General features: G+C 31.6%; 1 protein-coding gene across 50 annotated transcripts in view; it reads right to left on the bottom strand.

Moving 5' to 3' along the window:
- The window catches only part of LOC123015162 (longitudinals lacking protein, isoforms A/B/D/L), a 68,867-nt gene that overhangs the window by 50,144 nt on the left and 2,138 nt on the right, over positions 1–16,585 (bottom strand). For 40 of the 50 annotated variants that reach the window (XM_044414736.1, XM_044414704.1, XM_044414712.1 and 37 more), the window contains exon 4: positions 16,269–16,358. In XM_044414736.1, coding sequence (XP_044270671.1) covers positions 16,269–16,358 — 90 coding nt within the window. Of the gene's footprint in view, positions 1–304; positions 508–3,017; positions 3,621–4,148; positions 5,671–5,788; positions 6,535–7,355; positions 7,589–7,675; positions 8,374–10,818; positions 11,284–11,546; positions 11,804–12,735; positions 13,363–14,138; positions 14,400–16,268; positions 16,359–16,585 lie in introns of those variants that run through there. The other 10 variants (XM_044414740.1, XM_044414693.1, XM_044414696.1 and 7 more) reach the window with 10 other exon arrangements.

Genomic DNA, 16,585 nt, shown 5'->3' with positions numbered 1-16,585 from the left:
TGTGTACAGATATAAAGTGCGTCTTGAGGTTGTACTTTCTTTTAAACCTGCTGTAACAGATTGAACATTGAAACTTGGCGACTTTTCCACAGTCTTGCGACATATGTGAAGTGAGGCAATGCTGGTTTTTATACCATTTGCCACATTTTGGACAAGGTAAAGGACCATGCGAAACATCTAAAACAAGTAAAAAAAATAACTAAATAAAAGATTATTAAATGTGAAAACTCTTACGCACACAGGTGGAGAAAAATACAAAAATATAAAACAAAAAATTATTTATTTAAAAAATTATTAAATAAGTATGTATTATTAACCTTTAAAAGTTTTTTTTAATTGCTTTCCTGAAATGAATCATTGTGTGTGTCTTAAGTTGTTGTCTTCGCTTGAACTGCAAGGTGCAATACTGGCACTGAAACCTTTTGGCTTTACCACAATCCTGGTACATGTGAGCTTTGAGACAATTTTGGTTTTTGTAGAATTTGTAACATTGAGGGCACTGCACTCCTAGAATAATTAAAACACAAATTTTACAAATAAAAATAATAATAAAAGATTGTTAAATCATGTGAAAACTCTTACGCACAGAGATAAAAAAAACACAAAAATATAAAACAAAAAATCATTTATTAAAAAATTATTAAATATGTAGTACTTATTATTAGGAAAACCTTTAAAAGTTTTTTTTAATTGTTTTTCTGAAATGAATCATTGTATGTGTCTTAAGTTGTTGTCTTCGCTTGAACTGCAGGGTGCAATACTGACATTGAAACCTTTTAGCTTTACCACAATCCTGGTACATGTGAGCATTGAGGCAATTTTGGTTTTTGTAGAATTTGTAACACTGAGGACACTGCACTCCTAAAATAATTAAAACACAAATTTTACAAATTACATTAATACATATAAGGTAAGAAGAAATTGAGAAAACAATAAGTCAATAAATACAAAAAAAATCCTTTAATTTATACAAAAAATACATTATTCAAGAAGTCTCTTCTTCACATGAATAAAACTGATGTGATCCTTCAAGTGTTGCTTTCGTTTAAATTGAGTAGAACACAAATGACATTCAAAGTGTTTCTCTTTTCCACAATCTTTAGATAAATGAGATTGAAGACTCTTTTTATTCTTGTAGATTTTTCCACATTTGGTACATGGTACCCCTGCACCTGAAATAGGATATTAAAAAATTATCTAATGCCAGTGGCGCGAAATTACTGTAAAAAAAAAAGTTTTATTTTTTTTTTATTATCACAATAGTTAAAAGCGACATTAAAGCTTAAGTCGAAATTACAAATTTAATGAATAGCATACGAGGTAAATACTGGTTTCTTAACAATTTTAAGAATTCTTCCGTGTTTTCGCACATAGTGACTACGTAGATGTTCCTTTCTACGAAACTCCTCGGTACACAAATCGCATGAAAACTCTTTATTTTTGCCACAATCCCTCGACAAATGTGTCGATAAAGAATTTCTATTTTTGTAAAACTTGCCACATTTCGGACAAGGAAGTCTTATATCTGAAAAAAGAAGAAAGTCACAAAGTTACAATAAAACCTATTAACAAATACATAAACAAAATCACATCTTATCAATCAGTTCGATGTAAGATGTATCATCGGAAATGTTTCCGTGTTGTCGTAAAATATGTTTCTTTAGATCATATTTTCTCTTAGAGGCAATTGAGCAGAAAGGACATTTATATTTAGCTGATTTGCCACAGTCTTGGTGCTGATGACTGAATAAAGAATTGATGTTTTTGTACGACTTGTTACACTTGACACAAGTAACTCTGCCATCTGAAACAATCAAGTTTTCTAACACAAAACTGAATGAAAAACAAATTTCTATAAAATAAATAAAACTCAATGTAAAAAATCACATGTTTATTTATAGCAATTAATGTTCTCCATCGATATTATGTATATTGCTTATATGTAAATTTAAATTGTATTTTCTATGTGATCTGTGTAAACAGTAGGGACACCGGAATTTTGGCTCTTTTCCACATTCATTTTTAAGATGAACACTTAAATTGCGCTTGTACTTGTAAAGCTTATTGCATCTTGGACAACCATACATTACTTCAAAACCTAAAAAATCACATTGCTGAAAACAAATTAACACTAATCATTACCTCAAAACATTACATAACATGTCGGGAAAAAGTAAAATAAGAAACAGATTATAATAAAAACATTTATTCTATTACTGAGTGCTGTTTTCTAAGATGGCTTCTCATGTTGAATCGATGTTTGAAAAACCGATGACACAACGGACATTTAAATCTTCCACTTTTATTACATTCATTTCGTAAATGGCGTCGAAGAGAATCAGGTCTGAGGTAGACTTTGTCGCATTGAGGACAGAAGTGGTAACCTACAAGGAAAATAAATACTAACTATCATCTTGTTCTTTTTTTTAACCAAAGGCATTCAAAACTCACAAATAATTATTCACGAAAATTTATTTAAAAAAAAAGAACATTCTCAAAAATTAAACTACAATACTGAAATTCAACCTAAATTAAAAAAATCAGTCTCAAAAAGTTGTACAGAGTTGCATTGTCAGTTCAATTACTTTGGTGAAAGTTTTAAAGTATCAGCAGGCAAAGACGCTTGAATGGAATTTTGTAAATGTCTGGACTTCTCGTGAACTTTCAAGTCGTACTTGTGCTTAAATCGTCTAGGACAAAAGCTACAAGCATACATGGGCTCCTTCCCACACTCAAAACGAATATGACGTGTCAAAGAATGTTTCAGCCGATAAGTTTTGGTGCATTTGGTACACATAAAAAGCTCGCTCAAAGCCGAAACATCCATGTTGTCCCATAACTGATGCTTTTTCGGCTTTCTTATTTTTCTATTTTCCTGATCTGATAAATAACCATCTGAAATCACAACAACAATAACGCAAACGAAAATAAAAGAAAAGCTACAACTCCAACCATGCACAAAACTAAAAACAAACTACAACTAAAACATATGTATATAAATACTGTCTACCATTAAATTTAAGGCTAGAATCATCTTTATTCAAATAAAAGCTTTAATGTCAATACAACAAATAATATTAATTAAGTCCGATGTATAGACTTTATGTGATTTTGTACTTCCGCTATGCTGGCATTAACAAACGGGCAAGAAGTACATCCAAATTTAACCTTCGGTGGTAGTTTCTTGCATTGGGAGAGATGTTCAGAATGTTTAGCTCTTTCGTATAAAAGTTCGCAATGCTGACAACGCAAAGTATCAACAGGAAATTTTATTAACGAAATGTCTCTTTCACAGGCAAATGTTTTTTTCAAAGGTGGAGGCATCGTCTCCTGACTCATCGCCAGAAACCGTTTCATTCTTTCCACAGACAATTTTTGGATTTTCGGAAATTTCTTCTTTTCTTTAGAGGCCGATTCTTCAACCTTTTCCACCTTTACTTCTTTCAGATTGATTTCTTCAATTAGAATTTTCTTAAGTTTTGGTTGGTCCTTCTTTCCAAACAGAATATGAGGACTTAGTTCCTTTTTTATGTTAGCTACTATGGTGTCATTTTTCAAGTCCTCAACCGCCAAAATTTTAATGTAAGGTTTAGTTGCTCCTGTTGAGATTTTGGCTTGACCTAGAAGACAAATATTTCAGAATTATGCCAAAAAACAATGTAAAAAAACAGCAAACAGAAGATTAAAGTTTTCTTTGTTTATTTAAGATCACATACAGTAAATTCAGTTTATAAGTTCTGTTCTATGTCTTCTAGACATATGTGATATAAGGTGAACCTTTTGGAAGCCTGCGTAGGTACAGTAAGGACAAGAAAATGATCTTTCCTTCCTGCAATAATAGCGAACATGTCTGAATAAATTTGAACGATGTTGGTACGACTTCCCACAATAGCTGCACTGATAGTCGATTTTCCCATCTAAAATAAAAACAATCAGTCAAATTCAGACAAAAAAAAAGAAAGACCAAATATACCTGCAGATGGTTTTCTGAACATGGCACTAAAGCAGTAGTATTGCAATAAAATATAGACAGATATTATAAACAGAGAAAACTGTAATACTTCATTTAATGAAATATTTAAATCACAGTCGTAAAGCTGAAACAAAATTAAGGACGAAAATGTTTTATTTAAATTCTTTATTGTAGTATCTACCGCTACCTAAAAGCATGTATAAGTAAAAATAAAACAAACAAAAAAGCAAAAAAGTTGAATAGGAAAATTAACAATTCTGGTTTAAAGACAAAATTATTGATATGTGACAGTGTAAAGGAACTATAAACTATTACAATAATGGTAAAAAAATCACATTTTTCTGTTGAGTATTATAGTAAAAAATTGGCTTGGGCATATTTTTGTGTAGTACGTCTTCTGGAAAATATATCCCATCACCTTTCATACGCATAAAATTAAATAAATTTACTTACAAACTAAACACCTAACAATAATAAAGCATGTTTTAAATGGAAATATACATTTTTTTTTCTCAATTATATATTTTTATAATACAAGCTGCCTTAAAATAAAAAGCAAAATTGATATGACCTTATCATCGGCTTAAAATGCATAATTTAACCGATATAAAATAGTTTAAAGCGGAAAAGAAAAACCGGATTGTCAAATAGGAATAAAATAGAATATTTTACAAGCTGATCAAATCTCGGTCAATTTTCCTTGCACCTGGCTAACACAATAATTAAAAAAAATAATGCAAAAGCACCTAACTAAACAAATAACCTTAAAAGCAAAATACACAAAAATAACAACTTGATCGTATTATATATAAAAATATTTTCACAAAATTGTGTAAAAAAGATAAAGGTAACTTATATCTAGAGATACACTTCAAGGAACATTTAACTATGTGAGGCACTTCATTTAGGTAAACTATTCACATAAAAATATCATCGTAAAGAGCATATTTTATCATTTTTATCACATATAAATATTCTTTTCACAAAATAATTACAAAATACTAAAAAACGCCAAAATATCATCGAAAATTCATAGGAACGGTAAAACGTAATCCAAAAAAGTGATGTGTAACAGCGCAGTCTTGAATATTGTCGGATTTTTCAAGTATCACAAAATGTTTCCACCTAATCGCAATTGTAGCGTCAGGGAATAAGGCAGCATAGTGAAAGTTTAATTACTGTTATTACGTTGATATAGGAACGTGTTGAGGAGTATTCTAGTTAACAAAATAACATGGCGCGTATGTTTATGGAGTAACTGGGGTTTGAGTCGATGAGTTACTTTTTAAGTCATTCAGCGTCTCCGCTCTCACTTTTAACAGCAATTTCGGTTTTAACCGAAGAGTAATCGACCTCTCTGTGCATGCGTTCCATGTGCCTCGCCATGTGCATCTTCTGCTTGGCTTTATAGACGCAATAAGGGCACTTGAACTGCGGCTCTTTTCCGCACTCCCACTTTTGATGATTACGTAAAGAACTTTTCAATTTATATATCCTACCGCAAACTGAGCAATCAAAACCGGTACCATCTAAACTAGTTCGATTCCTAGACTTAGGAGATGAGGTGCTTAAATCGAGAGAAGACCGATTTACCGATTGAATCATCGACTTTTTCATGCTTTCACGCATTAGCATCATAGGTAGGGCAAGATGCGATGGCCAGCGCTCCCAAGGACGAGAAACACGCAAATCTTGTGCTGAAAAAGAAAAAAATGTTAGGACAAAACAATTAAAACACAGAGAAACGTGAAAATTATATACAAAAGATACGAGTTATATGGTGGTGTAAGGATCCAAGAGGAAAAGAAACAAAAATAATTTGAAACTTTGTATTTAAAAAGCTCATACCGCCACCATATACAAGGCCTTTACAAAAAATATAATACTATTATTGGGTGTGATGTAAAAATATTAGACTAGCTGACATATCCGATTGGAATCTGTTCAAAACCTTCGCACTAGTGGTACAAATTAAGAAAAAAATTAAAACAAAACTACGATGAATACTTAACTTACACGAAAATAACTAAACTCGAAGCCCTAAACAAGCAACTCGGCACAATACACTAAATAGGTAAATGGTTAAATAAACAAAAAATAAATTATAAGCTAAATATAAAATAAATGTTACGTCATAAAATATCATGACTTAGTGATAACTCCCTTCAAACCCAAAAGAAAAAACTTGGCAGTGCAAAATTCAATCTATTCCGTTTTTATTATCTTAAGGTCAGGATTGTTCTCTTCCAAAATCCCTATTTTGTCTTTATGAGCTCTGGTAATATGCCGGATTCTATGAGCTTTCCTTTTGCACTTCTGTGGACAGAATGGACACTGAAACTGTGGCTCTTTACCACATTCATAAGTCAAATGTCGTTGAAGCGAATCCTTGCGAATGTAACTGCGCCCACACTGTACGCACGCAAAATGTCCGCGAATTCTATTGCTAGAAGGTGTAGATTTGCGTTTTGGCTTTTTGTCATCGTCTGACCACATAAACCACGGATTTAGCAAATTCACAGCCTGTTCCTCTTCTTTCAACTCGATCTTCACCGGAAGGCCTGTAAAATAAAAATGTTAGATTATGACATCAAATCTCACTTATCCTAACTATTTACTTTTAGTCCCTACAACTGTTATTGGTTAGAAACTCAAACTGTTACAGAAAAACAACAAATGTTCAATTAAAATGCTTTATTTCTATCATACAATCATATTGTCTCTCTTTGAATGTATCTGGCTACTTCTGAGCCATTTACAACTATGTCGTGCTTCATACACAAGTGTTTTCTCAATACTTGCGAATATTTGGTTGAAAAAGAGCAGCTTCGACAGAAGAAAATAGGATCTTTGTTACATGTATACTTGCGGTGGTTATACAAAGATGCTTGATACTTATATTCCTTACCACATAAGTTACACCTATAAACTGAAAAAAAAAAACAATATATTATAAGTTACTGAGCAGAAGATATAATAAAAATAAATAGGTATAAAAAAATCCTCTTTTTTGTTAAATATTTATTGGAAAACGTTACAATTATGTTTATTTGCCACATGTCTTTGTAGAACATGCTTATACTTAAATTCCGCAGTGCAAAGGTGACATCTAAATAAAGGTCTCTTCCCACATTCCACTTTTATATGTCGAAATAAATTTGTTCGTCTTGTGTACTTCCTACCACAATTTAAGCAAGGAAACCACTGACCCTCTACAATAAAAAGAGTATTATAAACGAATATACACAAAAATAGTAGTCATACAGTTAATACTTACAGAAACTACTAGGTACGATACTACGTGCATACTTTTAATAAGCAAATCTGATTTTTTTTAATATTGCATATATTAGTTTTATTTAGAAAATTAAATTATAGATAATTTTCTTTTTACATATTAAATTTCTAGCATTTTTGAATCAATCTCACTGGTTGACAAACGATGGACCATCCGAATATGTTGTAGAAGATTGCTTTTAAGATGCGTCCTTTTCGAACACCATGGACACATATACCTTGGTTCTTTTTGACATTCATATTTAATGTGCCTCCTCAATGAACTATTAGTACAATAAGTTTTACCACATTGTAGACAAGCAACTCTGTTTTTAAGTCCTAGAACAAAATCTTAGATTAAATCTATTCTTTTCCTAACAACAGTCATGTGACCCATAACCCACGAAACGCAAAAAAAAACAGATATTGACACAAATTTATTTATTCTGTTAATTGATTTACAAAAACAGTGTTTCTACAAAAATAGAGGAAGTGGTGTTACATAAATGCAAAATTAAATTAAATCTAGAATGGCAGTTTGACATTAAACTAGTCTTAAACTAAGTCAGGTCTGACCCCTAGATCTACTTTTCTTTGGAAGCAGTAGAGATTGTCAACGAATAATAACAAGCTTACATCGGACTCTACTGTAGTCTACAAGCTATTCGCAATATCAACTTATGTAAATAATAAGTGATGTTTATTCTTTGCGTGTTTTTTAATTTCATTTCTCCGATAATTCTTGTATTCGCAGTAAGGGCATGAATATTGCGGTTCTTTGCCACATTCTGAATTTACATGACGTGCCAAATTTTTTCTAGCGTTGTAGACTTTCTGACAATTAGGACAAATATAACCTTTTGGCGTCCAACAATCAGCAAAAGGTAAAGTATCGCGAGTCGGTTTTTTTGCTTTTTCGACAGGTTCAAGAGGTTCAGGCGGTTTAAGACTTTCTTCAACAACTGTTTCTGTAACTGATATTAAAGCATCAGCTTCTGGAAGAAGTGATTCGTTGGTACGATCTTCAGGGTATATGACATGAATGGTCCATGATGGTATTTCTTCAACTAAAGTTTCTTGAAAATCTAGAGAGTTTGTTAACAGCGAAGTGTCCTCGATTAACCCTGCAAGTTTTATGGTTAAAAAATATACTTTTTAATAACAACACTAACAGCGATAACCACAAGGAATTTTACAATGAAACAAAAAAATTGGTGAATCCAGTTTAATGATGTGATGTTAACTAGCTTACATAAACGACTAGTACAAAACCTTTGGAAATAAAGTAATAATATGGCACAAAAAATATACAATGAGCTAAGTTTACACAGTTTGATAGACAGAAACATGATTTTTGACATGTGAAGCAAGAATGTAAGCTCTACGAGCCCTGTATGGACAATGTGGACACTGTAAAACAGGCTCAAGTCCACATTCCTGTCTTAAATGTCGACTTAAAGTTTTCTTGTGATGATAAATTTTACAACATCTCGGACATTTAAACTGAGAATAATGAAATAAAGGATATTTCATATTTCTACCCCATTTCCGTTCTTCACCTAAAACATTTAAATAAAGTTAAAAACATCGTCTCTTCAACAGCATTTCAACACTACAAGTTGAACTCACAAGCAAACCGTAATAATGCAAGCTGTTACTAAATACTTAATTTATTTTTATGACTAGATTAAAGATACATTTCTTACAATTAAGAATAACTTGTAGTTTTATTAAGTAAACTTGAGTGGATGGACCTTATGTGACTTAAAAGTCTGTGTTTGTGGGTAAATAGCTGTCCACATACTTGACACTTGTTGGTTGGAACTTTACCACATTCCAATCTTAAATGCCTCGAAAGTGTATATTTTCCTCGATATACTTTAGGACAATTGGGACAAGGAAAAATCAATTTACTGTCTATAGATAAATCAAGCTTCTTCAAATCCTCTGGATCTGAAGTCAAATATCTTGAAAAGTGGTATATAGAACCTGCAAGCATTGTCTAGTCAATATCTAGGTGATATTCTTAATAATAAAACAATTTTAAAATACATTAAAATTTATTTATGCTTTGTTCTAACATGTCTTATTAAATCAAAATTATGTTTAAATCTTGATTTACATAACTCACATTGAAATTCTGGATACTTTCCACATTCGTACCTTTGATGACGTTTTAAGGTGTAGATTTGACGATAATAACGGCCGCACTCACAAAAGTACAGTTCTAAAACAATAAACAAAATTACTCTTCTTATTTTAATATAATCGATCTTAAATATTTCGAAAAGCGGCTTAAACCAACAAAAATAATGTTTTCATTTAGATATATGACTTTATTACATATGACAATTACAATTAGGTACATTGTTTAGAGCTAATCTACTAGAACATTTTTTTTCAGACTTAAGTAAATAGACGAGTGTATACAGCCAATGCCTTAAAACAAATACTGAAAAACTGATAGAACATGGAAAGATCTCCGACTGCGAAAATGTTTCTTTCCAATTTCGAATCAACTAAATATTAACTTGGTTTAATATCATTTATAAATACTAAACAAATAAAGAAATAAATGGCACTGCATATGACTAAAAAAAATGACTAGATTCGGTACTATAAAGGATATTTTTATCTGGTACTTCACTTTTCGCACTTAAATAATACTACAAAATCATTCACTCCGTAATGCTATAGACTAGACATAATTATCTTAAATACAAGCCCAAAGCAGCTTTATATTTACGTAAATACATAAATAATCGATGTACCAGATAAAACACAATTTACTTAAATCCCTATAATAAAGGTACTGAAATTATGTAAAAACGAGGCACATGGCACTGGAATGACATGACTAGAACGTTTCTACTTAATAGATTTTTGCCTTTTTCTCAGTTTTTGTATGAAAATTTCGTGCGTGAGTCGCATGTGCTTTAAAAGTATATAGCCATGTTTGAATTTTTTCGAGCATAGTTGACAAGTAAAAGAAGGGCTTTGTCCGCAGTCAAAGCGTAAATGACGTCCAAGAGTTTTCTTTTGTAAGTATGTTTTTCTGCATCTTGCACAACCATACCTTACACCGTGGTTGTACACTTTCAAATTTCTGTAGTCATCGAAATTAGATGCATAAAATATGATTCCTGTAACATAAAATACACGGGGTTAATGGATCAATAAGGCGTGACAACTACAACACTGAACTAGCAGTAACTCAACTCGAAGGGTTTCACTACTTAAGCTTCAAATAAACAAAAAAGGCCAACCTAAAAACAAAAACAAGCATAAAAACTCAAAACAAAGATCAAACAAAGCCAAACACATTAACTACTCAACAAAGGGGAGGTGAAATGAATGACCCACTGCTTGTATAATTTATAGTTCGTATATTGAAGACAGATTTTAATGCACAGAGGAGCACGAAATGGTCGGATTATATCATTTCAAGCTCCAGTACTGAGCCACTCAAATTTCTTATTACACAATTTATAATTCTATAAATTTAGCTCTTAACAAAGCTTTTTAATTTATATCAGCATTGAATATTGCACACTCTCTGCTTCTTACATTACTAGTATCTCGTTTTTTGCATAATAATATAAGTTGCAGTATGCCGTAGATTAAAATTACAACAGAAATATTAAAGTTTTAATTCTAGTGTTTGCTACAATTTACAATTCCTCTCTCAAGAAATCACTAGAAATTATTTAATGTTTTAGGCATTGCTTCTATATCCTTAACCTGAGGCAGTATGCTGTTGTGCGCGCCTACAGCTATATTTGGTGGTGGTATAGGCAAATTAAACATTTTTTGATATAATTGATTAAAAGGCGGCACACTGATGTTACTATGAACTGTAAGATGTCTCTGCATATGCTGTTTCTTCTTAAAGCCCTTTTGGCAAATAGGACAAAAATACGATGGTGGTTTTCCACACTCCTCTCTTTTATGATTCGACAAATTACTTTTGTGTTTATACGAACGACCACAGCGCTCGCAAGTAAATCTTTGATGAATTAACGAAAGCCAATGTGCTGAAATAAAAAACTTTAATTAAAATAGGGCTTTGATTTGATAATTTAATATTCTTAAAGTACCTGCTGCTAGCAAAGGAATTTGGTTTATGAAATAGTTTTTTGCACTGACAAATCTTCACTTATCCTGAACATACGAGTAATCCTACAAAATATATGAAGAGCTGTTATTTCAGCCAATATTTTTAACTAAGAAAAAATTGAAAAAATACGGAATTCAATTTATTTGCCTCAATAAAATTAAATACAAAACACGTAAAAAGTAGTTAAGTCATTTGTTAATGCTTCGTCTTAAGATGTGTAGTTATCTCATACTTTCTTTTAAATTTATGACCACAAATAGAACAACTGAATTTTGGTTCAACCCCACATTCGAATTGTACGTGACGACGAAGAATGTGTTTATGTTTGTATCGCTTGAAACATCGGTCACACTGATAAGGCCTTTCACCACTGTAGAATGTGGGATCACTTTTGATATTCAGCAAATACCTTATGTACTGCTCGGCATTTTTCTCTTCTATAAAAGAAAGTGGTGTTAGATGGTCTTCGAAGTTCAGCTTCCCAATCATTCGATTTTAATAATATTTATAGCTACTACGTTTATATAAAAAAGAAAGTTGGCTTATACACGTTGCAAACACCGCCTCATCAATTACCAATGAAAAAAAGTAATCGAAAAATAAGTAAGACCAATGTTTTCTCAGATTGAAATTTGTTAAACTATAACCTCTAAGAAAACTTCAACCAACTTCAATTTTTTACTAAACGAGTAATACTTACCAAATAAATTCTTATGAAGAAAATGACAAATAAAAAAAGGAAAAAAATAGTTTATTCTCGTTTTCCCCAATACAAATTTTTAAGATCCACTTAAAAATTTAAAGATGTGTTTACCGTGCAAGCCGAAAGTTCTTAAAGCTCTATCGTTACATTCAACGTGCTGATACGTCCATGCGTGTAATGTCCTCCAAAATAACTACATTTACATTACTTATCGATGCTTCGTATTTAAACGTTAATTAAAAATGAATTATCTGTTTTACGTTTATTCAAAGTACAATATTTCCTGAGAAATTCCAAATCCAATTCTATATTTTTTTTTTTAAATTTCAGCAGAAAATTTTATTATTCCATAACTTCATGTTAAATTTTATAATAAAAACATCTACAAAAACCCAAAAAAAAATTTAGATATTTAATTGTACTTCAAATTTAACATTAACGTGATTTACAGTACGCCATACACTTAACAATCACTATTTGTGTATTACTGCACGTTTAGTAATGGATAGAAGTTACTTACCAATATTTATACGATTTATTTCTAATTTCTACTAATTACTAACTTTAGCTCCTAAAAAAACCTTAATAGAATTTTCTGGCGTACAGTGTTAGTGAACGTTTATTAAACTCAGCTTTATTATACTCGTATTAAAATAAAATGAAATATGACGACTTACAATTTATTTTTAGTTGATACATCAAACCTATGCTACCAAAATTTGGTACTTAATACGTATTTTATAATTATTTACAGTTTTCACCAACAGTTTTTGTTACAAAAAACTCGACGTGTTCCTAATGTTAATAAAAAAATTACTTATAACGGTCCACAATAAATATTTTTGACTAGCTCTGAGATCACTTAATCTTAAATGGCAGTAAAAAATTTGTCAATGAGAAATACACTTATTTTTTTTTTGATGTCTAGCCTGTACTCGACTTCAAAAATACGACGCAACTAAAAAACTGCCCCGTTTTTTGTCACGGCCTAAAACTAAATTGGCACATACTGTTTGTTATCTCTTTATTACTTTACAACTCTAGTTCTGTATATAGTAATACTTTTGCTAAACTTTGGCATGCAATGTTTATTTTCAAAATGTCTCTTTAAATTTGACTGTTGATGAAACTTTCGATTACAGAAAGAGCACTGGAATCGTGCTTGTTTTCCACATTCATAAACCATATGTCTGCGCATGTTGCCTCGATGCTTGTAGACTTTACCGCAGTTTTCACAAGGGAACCCACCTGCAGATTCTGGACCTATTTGCTGCAGATACCAAGATCTCCTTCCTGGAAATAAATACTGCTGTACTAGCGATTTCTATTCACACTGACGACGCCTAATTTCGAAACGTTGGCCCAAAACATATTTATTTCGGGAATGGTATACTACTTTACGGAAATAAACTGTAGATATTTTTTTAAAAACCTTTATTTAAAAAAATACTATCTACAGGAAAAATATCGGAATGTAATAAGCGTGCACTGGATGGATCCAAGAAACCAGAGGCAGAGTGAATATGCGACAAAACTGTAACAATAGAGAAACCTGTATAAGTTGACAGTATTAACTTATAATATATGTTCAACAAATTTTCAAAAACCAAAAGTAAGAACTGATTTTACTATAATTGTAACTATTAAATTGAATGAAAACTAATCAAAACAATAATGTTAAATTAATAGAAAAAAGTAGAAACTTACATTTGAAAATTTGCAGCTCCTGTAGGCGGCGGCAGCAACAAAAAAGGGAAAGATGGAGAAAGTGTTAGTAGGAGAGGAAAAGGGTTTTCAGCAGCAATCCGGAAGATGTCTCAGCAAGCCAGAACGGTACTTGTATCTTCGGCCACATGAAGGACACATGACTCCAATAGTGTTGAAAGAGCTCCCTGATTTCATTTACATAATATTGATATGCAACATTATCACTTTTATTGTTGCAAAGCCCCATCACCCCCTCTTAACAGTAAATATAAAGGAATTACAGAACTGAAACGCTGCAGACATTTCAATCCGATAATTCCTTTACATCAACCGATTCAGTAATTATTTGACCTTGATGCTTATTTTCTTAGTAAAGGTTTTATTGTTTTTGTACTACATATGACTAGATAATAATTGCTTATTTTTTTAGCTTATATTAGCCACGCCATGCTTAAATTTCTTTTCGTGGCTTCTTAAAATATCTCTACGTGAGAATCTTCGTAAACAAACTCCACACGAGAACTGCTTAGCTACACCACACTCGTATCTGAGATGTCGTTCGAGAGTGTACTGAACAGAGTACAATCGACCACAACGCTGGCACGTGTATGGAGAAACAATAGCTGTAACAAATCATCCATTCTTCACACGTTCAACGTAAAGAGACAACACTACATGGCATGTTATTTTCAAGCATCCATAACTTGTTACGCAACTTGTAACCGAAGCTACGAAACAAGAGTCATCCATTTCTCTAACAAACCATCAGAACAAGGAATTTAGACACTTGAAAATAAAAAGCACACATCAAGCGTTGGCCCTCTATTCCATACAATCGTTACACACACTACAGACTCTTAAAGATGTTTAAAAATAATACCCACCAAATTACATCTTCAGTGAAAAGTAAAATTAAAATAAATTTTACCTTTTAGGTGAAAGATTGTATTCTACTTAGTTTTAAAAACACCAACGGCAAACACTTTATAGAAAAATAACAAAATCCTGTAAACTGGCAGAAGTAATCCCTGTAATAAATGTGACAAAATTTTGCACTGTCCAATGCATTAGCAGTTATTAAAAAACGATTTTACACGTACTCTTCACAACAAAAAAATTGTTGTGAAAAAAAAATTAACCCCAAATTGAAAGAACACTGAAAATTCCACGCAACATCTAACGTAAATTGACATGCACAAAAAAATTGTTCATGTCAAGATATAAAAAAAACAAACGCACTTAAAGGACGCTATCCTAAAAAAATAAACTCAATTGTTCACTGGATAAACCCTGGTACCTCATTACACGCAAATACGTGCAACTACACAACAAATTTAAAAAAAAAAACTATTTAGCAAAACATTAAATAAATGTTTTACGTACCGAAGGAGCTGAATAGAATTCTATTCAACTTTGGAACTTAACTCGATGAAGGAAAAATAGAAAACAAACTTTAATTAAAGTCTGTCTTAAAAATCACAAACACAATAAAGTCACAAACCCTCTAAAGTGCTGATATAAAAAATAACAACACTTAAGAGGTTTTGGAATCACCGTTGCGCTTTGTACAAGTACAAAAAGCAACGTACACAAATCGCAAGTGACGAAACTAAATTTAGTACGTCACAACTTCTATACAAAAGTAAATGAATGCATGCACATGATAAATACAGTATAAATGTTAGACCGATAGTTTGAGAAAGATACATGAGATAGAAGGCCAACAATATAATAACAATAGCCAATACCAGAAACAACAGACATTTTCAAATAACAATTAACAACTGGATATCTGTATTTCCAGTATCAGCTGTTTCACAAAACCCAACAAATTATACTCGCAATTGAATAGCAAAATCGTAATAAAAATAAAATAAAAAATAACAAAACAAGCAAAAAAATTCTATGTTAAAATTAATGAAAGACACCGAGACGTTCGCAGCCTCTGATTCAAAAACCAAAATGTTTACCAAAACTTTACCAATTTTTTATGTACAAAAAAATTTAACTGGTAACATTTTGATTTTAAAGCCCATCTCCCGTGTCTTACCTTTAAATTTTTTTAAGTGAATCCCGCATCCAACGTTGCTTCCTCGATAAATAAAAATTACTAATATGTAATTTAACTTTTAAAATTAATGACGTCCAATATTCAGCGCATATAAACATTGCTAATTAAAAAAAAAAAACAATATCGCAATATATTTTGCTTCGCAGCAAAGGGAGAAGGACTTAAAAAATAAAAATGAAAAACTACTTGCAACTACATATAAACAAAAGCTAAGGGATAGGAGAAGCAACAAATCACTAAGTACCACTAAAATAATCAAAATTCAGAGACTGGGAACTCAGGGTGTTAATTTTGCTACAACAATTGCGAGCATTTAAACTTCCCCACTTTTTTGCAAAGACATGCAATAAGAATTGAATGTATGAAGACATGTCGAAGCAAATCAACAGAGAAGTTGTAATAATTGAATCGTAAATCTTACCTTGTGAATCACGATGTGCACCTACGGCCTCTTGAGCGGCCAAAAATACTTCATCTTGACTTTGGTTACCCATATGCCAACCTCCAAAACCTGGAATAACCCGGTAAAAAAATAAAATAAGAAAATTTCAATTTTTTCTAAATTAAACTTGAGCATTTATTTCTTTGAAAAAAAATGAAACAAAACTATACGAGTTAAGCACGAAAAGACGATTTAATTTTGATGTTTAACTTTTTTAAATAGTGTTGCAAACTAGTGCGTTTAATGCCAAAATCTATTGATGCTTGTGTGACGGTCTCGCCGCGATTAAGTATTGC

The sequence above is a fragment of the Tribolium madens genome, unplaced genomic scaffold (assembly GCF_015345945.1).
Source record: "Tribolium madens isolate multiple individuals breed KSU strain unplaced genomic scaffold, Tmad_KSU_1.1 Scaffold_97;HRSCAF=244;Tcas5.2_LG3a, whole genome shotgun sequence".
Classification (NCBI taxonomy): domain Eukaryota; kingdom Metazoa; phylum Arthropoda; class Insecta; order Coleoptera; family Tenebrionidae; genus Tribolium; species Tribolium madens.
This window is presented reverse-complemented; position numbering and strand designations above follow the sequence as displayed.